This window comes from Theobroma cacao, chromosome 8 (genome assembly GCF_053813885.1).
Source record: "Theobroma cacao isolate CCN51 chromosome 8, ASM5381388v1, whole genome shotgun sequence".
Classification (NCBI taxonomy): Eukaryota; Viridiplantae; Streptophyta; class Magnoliopsida; order Malvales; family Malvaceae; genus Theobroma; species Theobroma cacao.
Window position 1 is genome coordinate 2,801,470 of NC_142646.1, and position 16,949 is coordinate 2,818,418.

The following is a 16,949-nucleotide window of genomic DNA, read 5'->3' on the forward strand; positions in this document are numbered from 1 at the left end:
CTATAGCTATTGCCATTGTAGAACTAGGTTTATATTTACTACCCACTACCTAGGAAGCCGGTCACCGCTCTCTCTTAAATGCTGTCAGACGTGTAAAACCATTAAAGATGCAGTAAGAGTTTCTTAACGCTAACCCTGCAATTTGATTGGAGGAAATATCAGTGCTTTCTCTTCGCTCTTTTCCGTTGCAATAATTTCCATTCATACTAATGTTCCAAACATTGATCGCCAGATCGGGCATTCACCGGGCTTAATATTTGATATGCGGGTCCAAAAAATGTATATTCCAAGTTAAGTAGAAACTATAGATAGAGATCAGTCAATCAGAACAAAAAGAAAGATAATAACATATAGAAATTGAAAAACAGTCGAAAGCTGATAAAAAAGTTAATTTTTTTTTTCCAGTCGAAAATAAAGTAAAAAATGCTATGCTAATATTAACTTGTAAGGAGTCATTTACTATTGCCGTTCGAGTTTAATTTTAGCACTTAAGTATGGAAAGGCATGGTTTGCATCCATTCAGAGTAGGCTTCGAATGAACATTTAGATGCTTGGAACCCCGTATCCATGGCTAAATTTCATTATAGAAGAAGGCTATGACTTGATATTTACCAAACCAATTTGTGAACAAAAGTTTTTTTTTTTTTTTTTTTTTAAAAAAGCTTTATGGTTATGAGAATAAAATCAAAGGTCATGCCAGATTACGATCTAAACAGAACGAAGACCGTAAGCCTTTTCTCTGATATACAACATCAATTTTGTGCACCTTGAACGACCCCCAAAGAATTCCAATGAACATCTCACTGACATACATCTTCAACAAATGCAAATAAACAGTGGGAATCATCAAGTTAACAAATTAACAGTCTGCTCCACTTTTCTATTTTTGAGCTACTATATTTTCATGTTCCTGTTTTCAACTGAACAACTCAGAATATCTAAACATCGAGTCAGATGTCACATATAAATCTGTTGATTTTTTTTTTTTTACCTTTTGAAAAATTTTGATATATCAATCTGTACAAATTTTTCCTACCATCTGATCTTACGACTTCTTGAGGAACTCCTACTCAGTGAACCATCCAATGAAAAATGTGATAAATTCGGCTCCATATTTTCATTCATATACAGGCGAAGACCTAACACTGCAATTACCTTATGTCAAATCATATGGAAATAATGCCGCCAATTATCAGAGTTGCAATGCTAAATCTGGGTGCTGGGGTGAACCAATTGGTACACTAGAACTAGGTGAACCTGGTGCCAGGAATCTCACATTAAGATCCGGGGGAAATGGAAGGAAATCTTGTTGATTATAGGATTTCTGCAGAAGCCCAACATTAGTTGCTGCATGTGATGCCAGGTCAGGACCTACAGCCATTGTATTTCCAGAATGTAAAGTAGTTGAACTATCTGCAAACTTAGCCTCGCTGGAAAGAAAATCACTTGCAGGCATCGGGCACATGGCGGTGCTGCTACCTGAAACCATGCCATGTGTTTGAGAAGTCACTGAAGTCTTTTCAGACAAGGGATTCCCAGGCTGTGTTACCAATCTCATTTGAGGAGGATAACCAATCCCGAATCCACCAATAGAACCATTGATACCCGAGTGCAGTAAAGGTCTTTGCTGAAACTGATGAAGAGGTGCAGACTTGATGTCACCAACTTTGCTATATGGTGAAGTAAAGTCATTTTGAGAACCTAGTCCTCTGACAGTTTCTGCATCTTCTCTACCTTGCGAAGGAACTCTACTTCCGGCAATTGAGTTTGAACCTGAAGTAGCTGGAGGAGAAAAAAGCCTGCTAGAATGGTGATCAGAAAGAGAATTTGAAGATTTCTGCTTTTCAGAAAATGAAAGTTGTGGCTGCTCTATTGTCCTGTTTTCTCCTACCCATCCAGGACCAAACTTCAGTCCACTAGGCAAAACACTTTCAATTTTCTTTGAAGCGATTTTCCAAACAACAGGTCCAAGATCAGCAGCAAAACGTGCCAAGCTTGTAGCATAACCATTTTCTGCACTCAGACCAACCTGATACACATTAGAAAAGGAAAAATGAGAAGGTTTCCAATGGGTAAACATTTTATAATTGACATAGAAATTAACCAAGAAAATAAAATTGAGATAAAAACCATTAGTCAGTGAGATTGCCATGATTATATAAGGGATCAAGTAATATATTCTACCGACGTGATCCTGATTGTTTACTATCATCAGCCAATTATCCTCATTTTTTTCCTTTTTTCTTAGCAATCAATAATTGGTATGTCAGAATGTTCAAAGACCATTTTGGCATAATATATAAACATAAAATAGGGTCAAATTTACCAGCACAAATCCAGTTATTCTTACACCAGAATTCTTTACACCATTTATTATTCACAAAAGTAATATTAGGATTCTTTTATTCGTACTTGACAAATTTAAGGTTGATCAGGCATTCCATCTATGCAACTCATTAGATTAATCTTTTAACTAATGCATTAATGATTGAAGCATAAACACACACAAAACACACCGGAATCAGTTGCTTCAATTCTTCATCCAATGTGGAAAAGATAGGCTGCTCATGTCTGCAAGTCGATGAAGGGTTGTAGGTGTCACGCTTGTTCTCATCTACTGGAAAATGTTTCTTCCCATACTTCATCACAGCCTTCACAACAGAAGCTGCAAAGTGAGAGAAAATTAGCTCCATACGCATAAAAAATATACCAAACTAGATTTTACATTAAAGAGTATAGAATGAAGAATATATTTAATGTCACAGACTGTTAAAGCCAAACCTGGAAATTCGTTCTCCCATTCAGATGACCAGCTGGCATGATTTTCATTGCTATGAGAAACCCAGGAGGGCCTGACTGATGTATCAGCAGGCCGGAGCTTATGTGAACTAGGTCCTTTCCTTAAATTGTAAGTGTTTGAAAGGCTGGAAGCATCTGGTCCTGTAGCTAGAGTTGCACCTGAAGAAAACTCAGAACCAACACGGTCTAAAGAAGATGACTCCAATGACTTTTTGAGGCTCTTTCCAGGTGGCCGTCCTCTCCTCACGACCTTTGGTTGTGGTTCACCCTCATCGCTATCTTGCCTCAAGTTCTCAAAGTCCTTTTTAGCCAGCTCTTGCATTGATCGTGCCTAACCAACCAGCCCAGATGATTAAAATAACAGAAACCAGAGTACCAAAACAAAGGAATTAATACAAATGGGGACCTAGCCAAACCTGTCGAAAGTAAATAGTATCCGGTGCATTATACTTCATTGCATTCGAGCATATCAGAAGAACATCTTTCTGCATGAATCAAAGTTACAGGTTTTAGATTACAGTCATAGCAACATCAAGTATCATATGCAGGAAACCGTTTTCCCTTAAAACAAAGTTTTGTCATTACAATGTTTATGAAATTAATGCACTATCTGGACTGGTCAAGTCCAAAACATGCATATTGACTTGAAAATAATATCATCAGGATTTTAATCTTCCCAGTTAACCTCAAAAAGCAACTCATGGCATATAAAGTTGTCTGCTGGGAAATGAGTACACTGTTATGATCCCAAACTAAACAAAACAAAACAAGTTTTACTATCAAATTCCATAAATCCAGGACAAATCATTGGTAGCACAAATGAACTTCTATATTTTATATGTAAAAGAAGAATTAAAAAGTCAAGGGCAAGTAGAAACATGATCCATATTCCCAAACCAAATTAAAAAGTCCTTCACACTTAACAGGCCAAACAGCTAGCCAATGATGATTATACCTGCTGGACTTAATATGAAGAACTAAAACATCATAGTCAACATCACCACAGTAATCTCAAAAGTCATAGTGTACCTCCCTATTCTACTAAGACTTGTTTGATCAGCAGCAAAAACATGACTGGGTGTATACAACATTTTTGTGAAAACACACAAATCAACAAGATAGATCCAGAAAATATGAACAGAAACTTAATCACCATCGAAGCTTAAGCAGTCAAAACAACTTAATCAACTGTCCTGTCCACTTTGTCCCAGGGTAGACAGACTGATGGAAATTAGATCCGCATAGCAAAGAGAAAGCTTGCAAAACAAACCTCAAATTGTTCCAAGGTTGTATAAGCTCCCCCGTCAAGTTTTTTCCTGACTGTCTGAAAGTCCATTGGGTGTGCAATAATGTCAAGGTAATCAGGCAGCTGTATCAAATCAATCCAACATCATCTCATGAACTGGGATTTCACTTTTCATTAATCTACATTTATGCAATAATGAAAAAGAAGATGCACCTCTTCAGGATCCACTGGCTCAGAGTAAGCCCCATACGTGTCCTTCCTGGAAGATTAAGCAGAAAAAATAAAAACCCAATAAAAAGAAGATAGGATAAAAAAAAAAGAAAGGAAAAATCGAATAGAGCAAAAATAACACATACTTTTGAAGCCTGTCAAGAATGAACACCAACAACTTTTTGTCTGGCAAAGGTGTCGTGGGGCCAGACTCCACCGGTGACCCTGTCCACATATAAATAACATAAAATTAATTTAATTACCAAAACCCAACACTTATTTTAAGAATTCCCAGAAATGCCTTTTCATGAAAACCGAGATTGATTTATACCATGAAGAGTGTCCGTCGCTTTCGAAACCTTTTCCCCCTGCATCCAAGATAAACTCTCTTATCAATTACAAACATATACTATATCTTTATTTAACTCCCAAAATAAAAACTCTAGGTGGAGATATTAGCTTTGGATTTTGAAGAATCAGTGAGGAAAGTTACAGTAAAAGGCTACAACAATGCAATGCAAGTACAAGAGAAAAAAAAAAACTTTGAATTATTATTATTAAAGAAAAGAAAAGACAAATTGAAGCTTTTCAGACATGATGGTCTGTGCATCTATTATTTTGCACATAAATAAAGGTCAGATTAAACACAAGACAACAAAGAATAATAATAATGGAAAATTCGTGAATTAGGAAATAAAGAAAGCAGAACTGTGTTCAAAACAATTTCAAGATTTCCAAAAATCCAAAAAGTTAAAATAAATATCCAATAACCCAAAAAAAAAAAAAAGCACATGACTTAGTCAAACTCGGTCATTCATCTCCGATCCAATCACAAAAATTCAATTCACGCGCGAAATCCAAAATTTCAATTTCAAAATATAAATAAATCAATATCCAAACGTACAAGGAAAAACTTTTTTGTTTCTGTTTCTAAAAAAATTCACTTTCAAAAACCCACGAAAAGCTATTTCGACGCCAAAATATATATATTAATGGATAATTAATCACCATTTGATCAGATCCAGGACGGAGTGAGGCAACTTTGCCGCGCTTGAGGGACGCCTCAGGATCCTCACCATCCGCATTCGAATCGGATCCGTAGGAGGCCGAATTGGGCGCCGAGGAATTTGGATAATGCTGACGATTACGAGAAGAATTGAGGCCAAGCAATAGCTTATGCTTTTTCTGTTGGCGCTCGTCGTCGTCGTCGTCTCCTCCGTCAATCCATTCGGGCACCGGGGAGCCTCCATCCAGATTGGGGTTCCGGCGAGTGGATCGGCGGTTCGAATTGGTAGAAAAATTAGGGTTTATGAGATTAGGGTTTTTTTGTCGTTGCAATTGCTGCTGCTCCTGTTGTTGTTGTTGTTTGAGAGAGCGTTTTTGGAGTTCTAAGAGAGACGGTCGTCCCTTCTTCTTCTTCTTCTTCGTCATTGTCTCTGCTGCTATCTCCCCTCTCATTTGCTTTTTCTTCTTTATTTTGTTTCCCCTTTGTTATCTTTTTTCTTTTTCTAAACAGCCCTTGGATTTTTTTCCTTTTCTTTTCTTTATTATTTAATTTATTCTTTTTTTAATGAGAATATTGGGGAATGGGGTCGGTACGTGCGAGTCGCGGGGCTAGGATGCCAGCGTGGAGGGAAAGTCACGTGAAATGGATGGATGTGCCGAGCTCTCACGCGATGTGACACGTGACACGAATTCGCTTCATTGCTTGTGTGAGATATATTATTATCTATATTCAAATTTCACAAATATAATTTCATTTACCACATACATTAATTTACCCGCTAATTTTTTTTTTTATTTTTCAATATCTTATGAGATAAATAAGAATCTTTATAATTAACTTATGAAAGTTTAACTTTAGTCAATTATTTGAAGAAACCAATAATACTAAATTTGTCTCACACAACAAAACAAATAAAGGTAAAAGTAGTCAAAACAATCTTATCCTAGTTGAATAATGTCAAAATTTTCATTATAAAATACTCCTAAAGGTAAGAAGAATTCTTCCACATAAAAAAATTCTCAAAGGTTCTTATTTATGTCTTACTAGTACTATTATAAATTTAAACTAATTACGCGAATTTACTCAATGCTTAACTCGTTCGATTATTGGAATTTTAGATAACCTTTTCGAAACATCTAATTAAAAACAAAATATTAATTAATATATATATATAACCAAGAAAATTACTAATAGAATAATTTTGCAACACTCAAACAAATTTTATTTAGAAAAAGGCTTTGGATTGAAGCATATGCATGTTTTTCATGCACCCACAACAGGCTTGGCAATTGGAATCCCAAAACCCAACTTTATTCTTTTCTTGTCTGAACCCAAAGTTACTTTTCCTCGTTTTTCTACTTTATTTTAACACACACACACACACAAACCAAAAAAAGAAAATACTACTATTGCAAAAATATATTGTCAAAGCATAATTTCTTTGACTTAATTAGAGCAATTTATTTTCCCTTTTAGTGACTATATATGTAATGCATGCAAAGTCAAGCTATATGTCTACAAGAACCTTACCTTTGTATAAAAGCAAGATTCCAATGGATCCCTTTTAGTCTGTTTGGTTAAAATCTTTAGTGGCATGAGGAGCTTGGTATGGGTAAGATTACTAAACATTTACACAAAATATCGTTGCAACAATGTAACATTAGAACTCTAGGATCCTAATTAAGCCACCACTAAATGAGAACTATACCTTCATTAATTAACAGAGGGTCTGGTTGGTGAACATCGGTTTAATTTATCATTTGATTTGACAATAAATTATTATTAATGGATTTTCGATTCAATTTACGATTTAAATTAATTTTTTTTGTAAAAATTTGGTCGACAATACATTTGCAAAAAAAAATCGTTTTTATAAAAGATTCTTTCATCCAAAAAATCCTTGTTTTCTTGTATTAATTATTGAAAAGAGAAGGTAAGTTTGTAATTATACTGTTAAAACTAAATTAGCTAACGTATTGTGCTCTCAATTTTGAACCCATTTTCTGCAACATCGAGGTATGTCTGGATTAATTATGAACATGATATAGTATTTTCATTAATGGGGTGTTGTAGTAGTAAGATTTTGGAAGGTTGGGTTATCCGCAAATAAGGCCAAATTGATGAAATAAATACAGAGGCCTCCAGCTATGTACGGAATGTGATGTGATGCCATGCTTGCATGTGTTACTTTGCGGGGTTAGAATTTGAGCCGGCTATTAAATTTTTGGAGGCAATTTTTGTAAAAAACAAAATAAAATTATGTAGCTATATCCACGTGATTTCATAATTTTTTTTTACAAAAATTCATACCTTCTTTAATATGTGAAATATTTTTTGTGAGACAAAACTATAAGACTCAACGAGTTAAAATGAAAAATACTTAATGTAGACCATAAGAGTTGATATTATAATATATTTAATTTTTTATTGATGTGGAAGCCACTATAAGAGATATTAAAATTGAGGTAAATTTATACTAAGGTACGATCTCTCACCTCTATGAGTAAAAGAATTAGTGCAACCAAAACATTGTATAATTAGGCAAGATAGAATGAGTAAAATCCAAACCCCCCCCCTCAAAACACTTCAAAAGAATACGTTGGTCCATCTTGCTTCAAAATGATGTTTTTAGTCCATTAACTGTTAACACCATTACTCAACAATTAAAAAATATTATACTTAATATTACATAAATTTTTAGAATACCAATACCTTCTTAAAAAAAAACTATTTATATTTCCTTTCAAAACTTAAGAGTGAGTAAAACTAAACCAAACCAATTATACACTCAAACCAAATGTGATTTAGATAAAATGGTTCAATTTAATTTGTCCATTAGATCAATTGGTCTAAAATTTTTGATCCGGTTTTTTGGTCAATTCTCAATTTTAAAATTTTTATATAAATCCACCCAAAAAATCAACATAATTTTACATATATATATATTTATATATTATTATATATAATATTTTTTATACATATTAAGAAGAATTGATAGTAAACTTAATTAATAATATACTTAAAATATATTAGTTTATTATATATATGTATACAAATTATAATCATAGTAATTTAATTTTAATGATATATATTTATTTATTTATAAATCTGAATTAATATAAAATTATAAGTTATATATTTTAAACAATATAGCTTATATGTTAATATTATAAAATATGATAGTAAATATCCAACACATTAGTATATTATAATTATTACACTTTGGTGTTGTTTCGTAATATAAAATGTTATAAATATATGTATAATTGTATAAATATTTTTTATATATATTTAATTTATATATAAACATTACTATAACTTACAAAAAACCTTATTTATATGATTACATTTAGTAACTTTATTAATTATCACCTAAGTTTTTATAACATATCGTTTATAATTACTTATTATTTATGCAAACTTTGATATAAAACATTGTAACATATAAGTTGTGTTATTAATTTCGTATATACGGATAGGGTAGGGTTCTGTCTATGGGGTGATACATATAGAACCCTTCTCTTGTTTCTATCCTGTTTTTGAGGGGCAGACTTTTGTTAACTTTCTTCTTGAATACAATTCCTACTTTTCAAAAAAAAAATTCATATATACATAATAAAATAATATTATATATATATATATAAGCATTACTGTAACTTACAATGAACTTTATTTATATGATTACACTTAATAATTTTATTAGCTATCACCTTAATTATTTATAATTAGTTATTATTTATACAAATTTTGATATAAAAATTAAAACATTATAACATATAAATTGCATCATTAATTTCATATATTTAATAAAGTAATGTATTATATATATGCATATATTTAATTTATACATAATTTGTATATTTTATAATTATGAATGAAGTTTATAAGTTCTCATATTGTAATTTGTAAAAAAAAGTGATAAAATTTTAATCAATTGTTTCAAAACCAAACCGATCAAACCAACTTTATATTTGGTTGGTTTGGTTTTTCTTTATATTTGGTCAATTTTTTGAAAATGTTCGGTTCATTTGGTCTTTAGGTATGACATATCAAACTACTTAATCCACTTATTTACTCAGCCTTACAAGTTAGAACTCCACCAATATATGCGGTACACAATTTAATTAGGTGAATTAGGAATTTTGATGTACTTGTTGTCACAAGTTCATGTTTTCCATCCAAACAACATGTTTGTTAAATGGATGAATGTTTGTTTCTTACTCATCTTTTACTGATACGAGATACATAACATTCTATCTTATGTAAAATCCAAAAGATTGTCTCAAAACACTTAAAAATGACACTTTGATCTTGTTTCAAAATGATATTAATATATATTAAAATTTAATTTAATTTTTTTGGTGAATTGGTTTAAAAATTTTAAAATCAATAACTGATTAAAAAATCAATTAGACCAAACATTTTGAACTAATTGATTTAATGAACTAATTAGATCGAACCGTTTTACTTAAATAGTATTTAACTTGAATGAATAATCAGTTTGATTTGATTTTACTTACCTCTATTAATTTGTGCATTTAGCTTTTGCATACTATTAAATTTGAGTATGTCTACATCAATGTACATTATTTATCTTTAAATAAAGAAACAAACAAATGGAATCCGATTGAAAGTTGGGGTTAGCACTTTATAGATAAGGGTAGATCTGATAATTTTGAATACGACACGTTAACACGACATAAGAAGATACGGGTTAAATATGTTTTGGGTTTAGTCTTAACCTGTTTCGTGTCTAATCATGTCAGACACGACAAACACGTTTAAAACACATTTAAATACGTTTACTTAATCGTGTTATCGTATTTAAGCGTGTATACGTGACACTTTATTAACATATTAAAAATTAATAATTAAAAACTATTTTAACCTTATATAAGTAATTTTAAATAATTATTTTAATAATTTTTTTTAATTTAATAAAGATATAATGTAATTATACATGCTCAATTCTAATTTTTAACTTTTGATGATTATTTGATATTATTATTATTTTTGTTTTGTTATAATTATTTTTATAATTATAGATTTTAAATTTAAATAATACAATTATATTTAATTGTAAATATTTTTATTTAATCGTGTTAATCGTGTTAAACGTGTTATTAATTGTGTTGTGTAGTATATTGACATGTTTAATAAATGTGTTAATCGTGTCGTGTCGTGTTACACGTATATTAAACGTATATGTATACGTATTTTAAATTTAAAATATGAATATTAAATGTATCGTGTTGTGTTACACGTATATTAAACGTATACGTGTATATATTTTAAATTTAAGACACGAATATTAAACGTGTCGTGTTCGTGTTTAACTTTAACGTGTTTTATATCTAATCGTATCTGACACATTCACAACATGTTAACACGAATTGTCAGATCTAGATAAGGGGTTTAATCCTTATATATGCATATATATAAACCTTCCTCAATGCTTGTTAATGAGTGGTTGATTCCTTAAAAATTAATGGAACTCAGGCAGAAGTTGATCACAATTTGTTTCAATCTTAAGCTAGCTAGCTTTGAAAGATGGTAAAATTCAAGTTCAACGTTATTAAACGAACAAAATTTAATTCGAGCTCATTAGCTAATATGAGTATATTTTCAATACAAGAAAATGTTTCATAATAAATGAACATAATCAACCATAGACCTGCAAACATAAAATAAAAAAAATTAATTAACAAAATCATACTCCATCAGTGTCCTTTTCTAAAACCCATAAAACTCTTACTTTTTTTATATTAATTAAATTATTTATTCATTATTTTATTATTTTTCATACAAAAAATTTGAACATCTATATTATAATTTTTTAAAAATTTTTAATATACATCAAAATCTAAATATATTGTCCAAATTCAAATATATTTAACTTAATACTATTTCTTTGGACACTTTTAACTATACAGATATATATTTATTATAACACAGAAATGGCATAAGAGACCGAAAACGTAAAAGGCAAAACAAGGTTCCAATGTCTACCAATATCAAATACCAATGGGACTGGGAATGTTATGTGACATTAAATTAGGGACTGTGGCCAAAAACAAAAACAATCATTGAAGTTATATCTTTACATTAAAAGGTAAAAATGATTATTATCTAAATATAAAATAATAGATAGATCATAGCAAGATAAGACGTGGACAAACCTCTAGTCACTTGCTCTTACGCCGCCCTGCCAAATGAAGGTACAATTCGTAAGCCTCCAAAACGGTTGGCCGCTATTGCTGAGGTTCGAGTAATTAATTCCCATAATTAATTACTTTTTTTTATCCTCATTTCCCAAAAAAATAAAATGACTACTATTATTATTTAATTAAATTCTTAATTTTTTACTGTATTTAAATGAGTTATTATTTTTTAATTTATACCAAAATAAACTTTGTTTTAATAAAAAATTATTCCTCGATAAACATGAACAAATTGTGGACTAATGGTCTAATTCACTTCAGCACGCAAACAAAGCTCCTATTTTTACAATGGCGGCGCCTACGGTTTCTAAATAGAGAATGCATGCTACAGGCCTACTTACTACATTTTTCTCATTTTTTGGAAATATTTTAAATAATTAATTTTAGAATTTTTATAATAAAAAGTATCAAGTATTTATCTCATCAAAAATTTAAATTTTAATACATAATATATCAAAATTGGAATTTTTATTTTAATATTTATAAAATTTTTAAAAAATAACTGAAAAAAAAAACACTATAAATAAATAGTACAACCCTCTGCTCCGGCCCAAAAGCTAGAGCTATTGTAGAACCGGGATTGTATTTACTACCCACACTACCTACGAAGCCGGTCACCTGCTCTCTCTTAAATGCCGTCACACGTGTAAAACCATTACAGGTGTTGTAATGCTAACCGTGGAATTTGATTGGAGGAAATATTATTCCTTTCTCTTCACTCTTCCTGTTGTAATAATACCATAATAATTTCAATCATACTTATGTTGCAAACTTTGATCTTTATCAATATTATTTAATGTCATCCTCTGCGTCTGCTTTCTAAGGACGAGTAATACATCAATTTAATTTTAAAATTTTAAAAATCAAATTAATTGAACTGTTATTAAAAATAATTCAAAATCGATTAAATTATATTGTAAAATTCATCTCGATCAATTTTAACTATTAATAATATTAAAATTCATTCAGTTTCGATCAATTAATGTTTCCAATCTATCTAGTCTTCCTTTCTTACTTTATATGGTCTAGGAAGGAGTCTGCGTCACAAACCCAAAAACCCAAAAAGGGCATAAGAAATACCGAGGAAGAAAATTTTAAAATCTGTAAAAAAAAAAAAAAAAGAAAAATGAAAGAAAAAGAACTATAGATGGTTCAGCTTTGGCGGCCAGTTAAAGATTTCTATCCTTGAAGCAGAAAGGTTTCTTGCAGGGGATATTTAACCATTTAACATCCTTATCAACAAGCAACCATTGTTGGGTTCGGCCACTTGTTTCTTTGAACCACCAACGCGTATCAATTTGATAGCTTCCTTTCCATATTGTTATCCAAAAAAGAAGACATGAAAAAGGGGAAAGGAGAAAGGATAAAGACAGGGTGATGTAGAGTCTGTGTGCGTGTATATATATACAGTCAGTCCGACCCTGACAATTGTCAAAGCAAACCGCATGCAAAATGCAGTTCTAATCTGGCTTCTCTTCTCTGCTCATTTGACAGTCTTCCATCGTTTTTGAGTTTCAGAACAAGCCAAATCCTTGAATTGAATTCTCTTTTCTTTGGGAATAGGAACCATGTGTATTGCTGCCTTTGTTTGGCAAGCTCATCCGCTCTATCCTCTTCTTCTGCTACACAACAGAGATGAATACCACAACAGGCAAGTTTTCATTTCACTTGAATTCTCTTCTTTTCTTTTTTCTTTGTTTAACTTGCCTTGTTAATCGATGGGGATTTGTTATGGTATTCTTTCAAGGCCTACAACGCCAGTGGCATGGTGGGATGATGGTAGCGGGATTTTGGGAGGAAGAGATGAGGTTGCAGGAGGGACATGGTTGGCATGTTCAAAACAAGGCAGGGTAGCTTTTCTTACCAATGTGTTGGAGCTTCATACCCTACCTGAAGCAAAGAGCCGCGGGGATCTTCCTGTACTTTTCTTGGAGGTAATGCAATCTTTGTGAGGTTTGTTCAAGTTCACCTGACAAAAAAAGGGGTTGCGTAAATCCAATGCGGTCTTTGTTATTTCAGAGCACAAAGAGCCCGATGGAATTTGCAGAGGAACTAGTGAAAGAGGCTCATCAGTACAACGGATTTAACCTGATATTGGCTGACATTCCTTCCAAATCAATGGTTTATGCCTCCAATAGACCAAAGGGGGAGCCCGTTAGCATCCAACAGGTTTCTCCAGGCCTTCACGTTCTTTCAAATGCGAAGATCGACTCACCCTGGCATAAGGTAGATATTATACATATCATTTTACGTAGAAAACAACAATGAGAGTGTTGATCCTTTTCTTCCCCCCTCTGCATGCAGGCTCAGCGGCTGGGTAAAAACTTCAAACAAATGCTCAATAAACTTGGTAAAAATGAAGTAATCGTGAAAGAGATGGTTGAAAAACTTATGAAGGACAAAGTTAAAGCTGATAAAAGCAAGTTACCTGGGATTTGTGCTCTTGACTGGGAGTTCAATCTTAGCTCCATATTTGTCGAAGTGGACACCCCACTGGTAAAAATTTCAACTATAAATTCTACTCAAAATGTGGAAATTTGGGTAGTTTTACTTATCCATCTGTTTTCTGGAATATAGGGGCTTTATGGCACAAGAAGCACCGCAGCATTGACCATACATGCTGGTGGGGAAGTTGCCTTTTACGAGAAATATCTTGAAAAGGATATGTGGAAAGAGAGAACCATCAATTATCATATCCAGAAGGTCAAGTAGATTGAGGTGGTAAACCATCCTTTCCAAAAAGAAGAGATTTAATCGTCACAACTTTTATCTATTTTTGTGTGATATCAAGAATTTTAAGCTTATGTACTTAGACTAATTTAATGATGCAGGCCTGATAAGGCACAATCAATAAAACAATGGATGAACATGTATCTAGTAATTATACTTGGCAACTGCAAAATTTCCTTCCACAGGGAATTACCATGATTGATCATGCTCTATGTTATTGCCACTGCAGAAGGTGCAGTTGGATAGAAAATGACAGCATTTAACTAGAATACCCAAGAAATCAACCAAATAAATACTTCCAATCTCATTCAAAGAGATCGTCTCGATCAAGAAATCCTCCGAAACAAGGAGAAAAAAAAACAATACAAGACGTCCAACTTGAAAATCCTAAGTACTAGAATGATACCAGTTACGGAACCTTCCGTTTAAGGTGTAAGTTTAAATTAGGTAAATGCATCTGGCAATCACAGGAGGCTGAAAAATTAAAAAGGTTTATGGAACCTCCCTGTATGGTGTAGGTTTGTTTTTTCATTTTCAAATCCTTTCATGTCCAAAACACAGGTTGCCGGCAAGGGCATGTGTGTTATGTCTTGAGCTTCATTGGATTTAAATCACTATATACAATACAGTTAAAAAGATTAGATCTTTAAATTGGATATAAAGAGACTAATAACTCTAGATATCAACATGACAATGGTGAAGCAAACACCTCCTATTCATAAACCTAACCTCATTTCTTTCTCAAGTCGTGACAGTTGTGCTAAGGTATGTTTGTCCAATGAAAATCCTGCCATCTCTGCCTCCTTGCAAACCTCCTTACACTTGGCCAGTCTCCCGGAAACCATATAAATACTAATCAAGTCCCGATAGATGTCATATGTTGGAGAGAAACCTGCTTCCTTCAGTTTCGAAAAATATCTCACAGCTCTAGAGAGATCATTCAGAGCAACAAAAACCTTTATTGCTACACGATAAGCTGGAAGATCAAGGAGACATTCCGAGGCCTCCATTTCCCAAACCAGAGCTAATGCCTCCCTGTATTTCTTCTCAGAATAACGACTATGAAGCAGGGTTGTGTACATAACCACAGTCGTGTCACGCCCAGATTGTTTGAACCAGTTAAACAAGCTCTCCACTGTCTCGAATTTCCCAAGCCTAATGCAAATCTTCATGATGGCAGTACAGTCTTGCTGACTTAAATTCAAATTCTCCCTTTCTCCGAGATCATCCAGTAAGTCCTCTACAAGCGTGTGCTTATCTGGATTCTTACCAAGCTCCAATATTAGCTTTGCATAAATGCTTGGATGCAGCATTCTTTTACTTTGCTTAGCAACTGAAAGAAGCTTCCAAGCAAGGTTCAAGTTTCCACCTTTGATGAACCCCTTCACCATCGCCTCAATCAGACTCCGATTACTCAAGCTAGCGAACTTCTCCAAGTTGACTGGCAATTTTAGTTCTCGGTTCCTTGCCAAGACCTCAACAGTTGAAGTCAAAACCCTATCATCCGGGAATAATTGAGGCTGCTTCTGAGCCCAACAGAAAGTTTGCAGAGCTCGTTGTGGAAGACCCATGTGACCCAATTCCCGAATTGTCATTGACAACGAACCCTTGCGCAAAAAACGAGCCCACTTATCGAGAACTGCAGACACATCTTCATCGGAATCAAGGTCTTTAATCTCTCTGGCTAAGCCGATAAGAAAGCTTGGGTTCTTGTATAACCGTTTTGATACAGACGCCCTAGAAGAGATTACCCCAGGAGAAGTCAATTTAACGTGTTTCTTTGGCGTAGGAGATCCCAGTGGCCGTAGCTTGTAAGGAAGTGGGAGAGGTAGAGGCCTCTTTCTGCCTAATTTTCCTGGCTTCTGAGGAATTCTTCCCTGAAAGAGTGACGATATGGCTTCGACCTCATCTGATTCCCAAACAACATAATTCCCTTGATCTTCTACTTCTTCCTCCTTCCCCTCACTTTCTTCTTCTTCTTCATTGCTGCGACTGGGAATTGAATCCATTTGTTGAGTGTCAGGGGCGGTGTCGGTTCCAGTTCTAGGCTCCTGCAAGAATAAGTTGACGCCAAAGTCAGGAGGAAGCTTGGTGCGACGCGGATAACGGTGGTTCTTCTTGGGTAGCTTTCTATAGCAAATTCTTGTGTTGGGATGTGCCATGGAAGTTACAGAAATGCTCTTTACTACTTTTCTTTTCAACGGTATGACAGGATGTAGGCTAAAGGATGAGACCATGCAATCCATTTTTTGTTTTAACCGTTCTGGAATGGAACTTGCGCAGCATGAAGGGATGGTCATATGATTCAATGTCTAACACGAATTTCCTCAAACAGTTTATCTCCGTCAGCGGTTATTACCTGACAACTTGTTTTGGATGTACGATTGTCTGTCACTTGAAAGTTGAACGAAGGAATCAATCAGGAAAGCTATTAAGGAGGAGCCCACCAACCAATCATCTAGGCCTCGCCAAGAGCCTTAAGATGTAAAAGCCACTTCCAACACCCTACGTCCTACTCGTCATTGGGCTGCAACTCTTTTTTCTTTTGGCAATGATTGGGCTACAATTTGGTAAAACAAAGTCGACAATTGGTTTGGATGCCCCTGCTTGAAGGAACCCGAAAACCATTGAAGAAATCCCAAGATTGTACGTTGTTACTACACCAAATACAAAGCCGTGATATAAATACATCATCGAAGGAATCCACAAACCATTTAGTTTTACCTTTTTAAATTAT

General features: G+C 33.4%; 2 protein-coding genes across 2 annotated transcripts; both read right to left on the bottom strand.

Moving 5' to 3' along the window:
• Positions 1 to 701: 701 nt before the first annotated feature.
• Positions 702 to 5,781, bottom strand: LOC18591716 (uncharacterized). Its single transcript, XM_018126249.2, has 9 exons — positions 5,264 to 5,781; positions 4,587 to 4,623; positions 4,402 to 4,480; positions 4,259 to 4,304; positions 4,070 to 4,168; positions 3,216 to 3,284; positions 2,782 to 3,130; positions 2,517 to 2,665; positions 702 to 2,029 (listed from the first exon to the last, which is right to left on the bottom strand). The coding sequence occupies exons 1-9, from the start codon at positions 5,711 to 5,713 to the stop codon at positions 1,193 to 1,195; spliced, it is 2,115 nt and encodes a 704-aa protein (XP_017981738.1). The 5' UTR covers positions 5,714 to 5,781; the 3' UTR covers positions 702 to 1,192.
• A 7,703-nt stretch (positions 5,782 to 13,484) lies between these two features.
• On the bottom strand, positions 13,485 to 16,665 carry EMB975 (Tetratricopeptide repeat (TPR)-like superfamily protein). Its single transcript, XM_088808959.1, has 2 exons — positions 14,942 to 16,665; positions 13,485 to 13,698 (listed from the first exon to the last, which is right to left on the bottom strand). The coding sequence occupies exons 1-2, from the start codon at positions 16,510 to 16,512 to the stop codon at positions 13,638 to 13,640; spliced, it is 1,632 nt and encodes a 543-aa protein (XP_088665085.1). The 5' UTR covers positions 16,513 to 16,665; the 3' UTR covers positions 13,485 to 13,637.
• Between the last annotated feature and the right edge of the window lie 284 nt (positions 16,666 to 16,949).

Excerpts from the sequence above, each read along its gene's own strand:
- LOC18591716 (XM_018126249.2), bottom strand. The coding sequence starts at position 5,713 with ATGAGAGGGGAGATAGCAGCAGAGACAATGACGAAGAAGAAGAAGAAG. Across the intron at positions 4,305-4,401 it reads ATTCTTGACAGGCTTCAAAA|GAAGGACACGTATGGGGCTT; the intron begins GTATGTGTTATT and ends TTAATCTTCCAG. Across the intron at positions 4,169-4,258 it reads AGCCAGTGGATCCTGAAGAG|CTGCCTGATTACCTTGACAT; the intron begins GTGCATCTTCTT and ends GATTTGATACAG.
- EMB975 (XM_088808959.1), bottom strand. The coding sequence starts at position 16,512 with ATGACCATCCCTTCATGCTGCGCAAGTTCCATTCCAGAACGGTTAAAA. Across the intron at positions 13,699-14,941 it reads CGACTTGAGAAAGAAATGAG|GGTGAGTCGATCTTCGCATT; the intron begins GTTAGGTTTATG and ends ACCTTATGCCAG.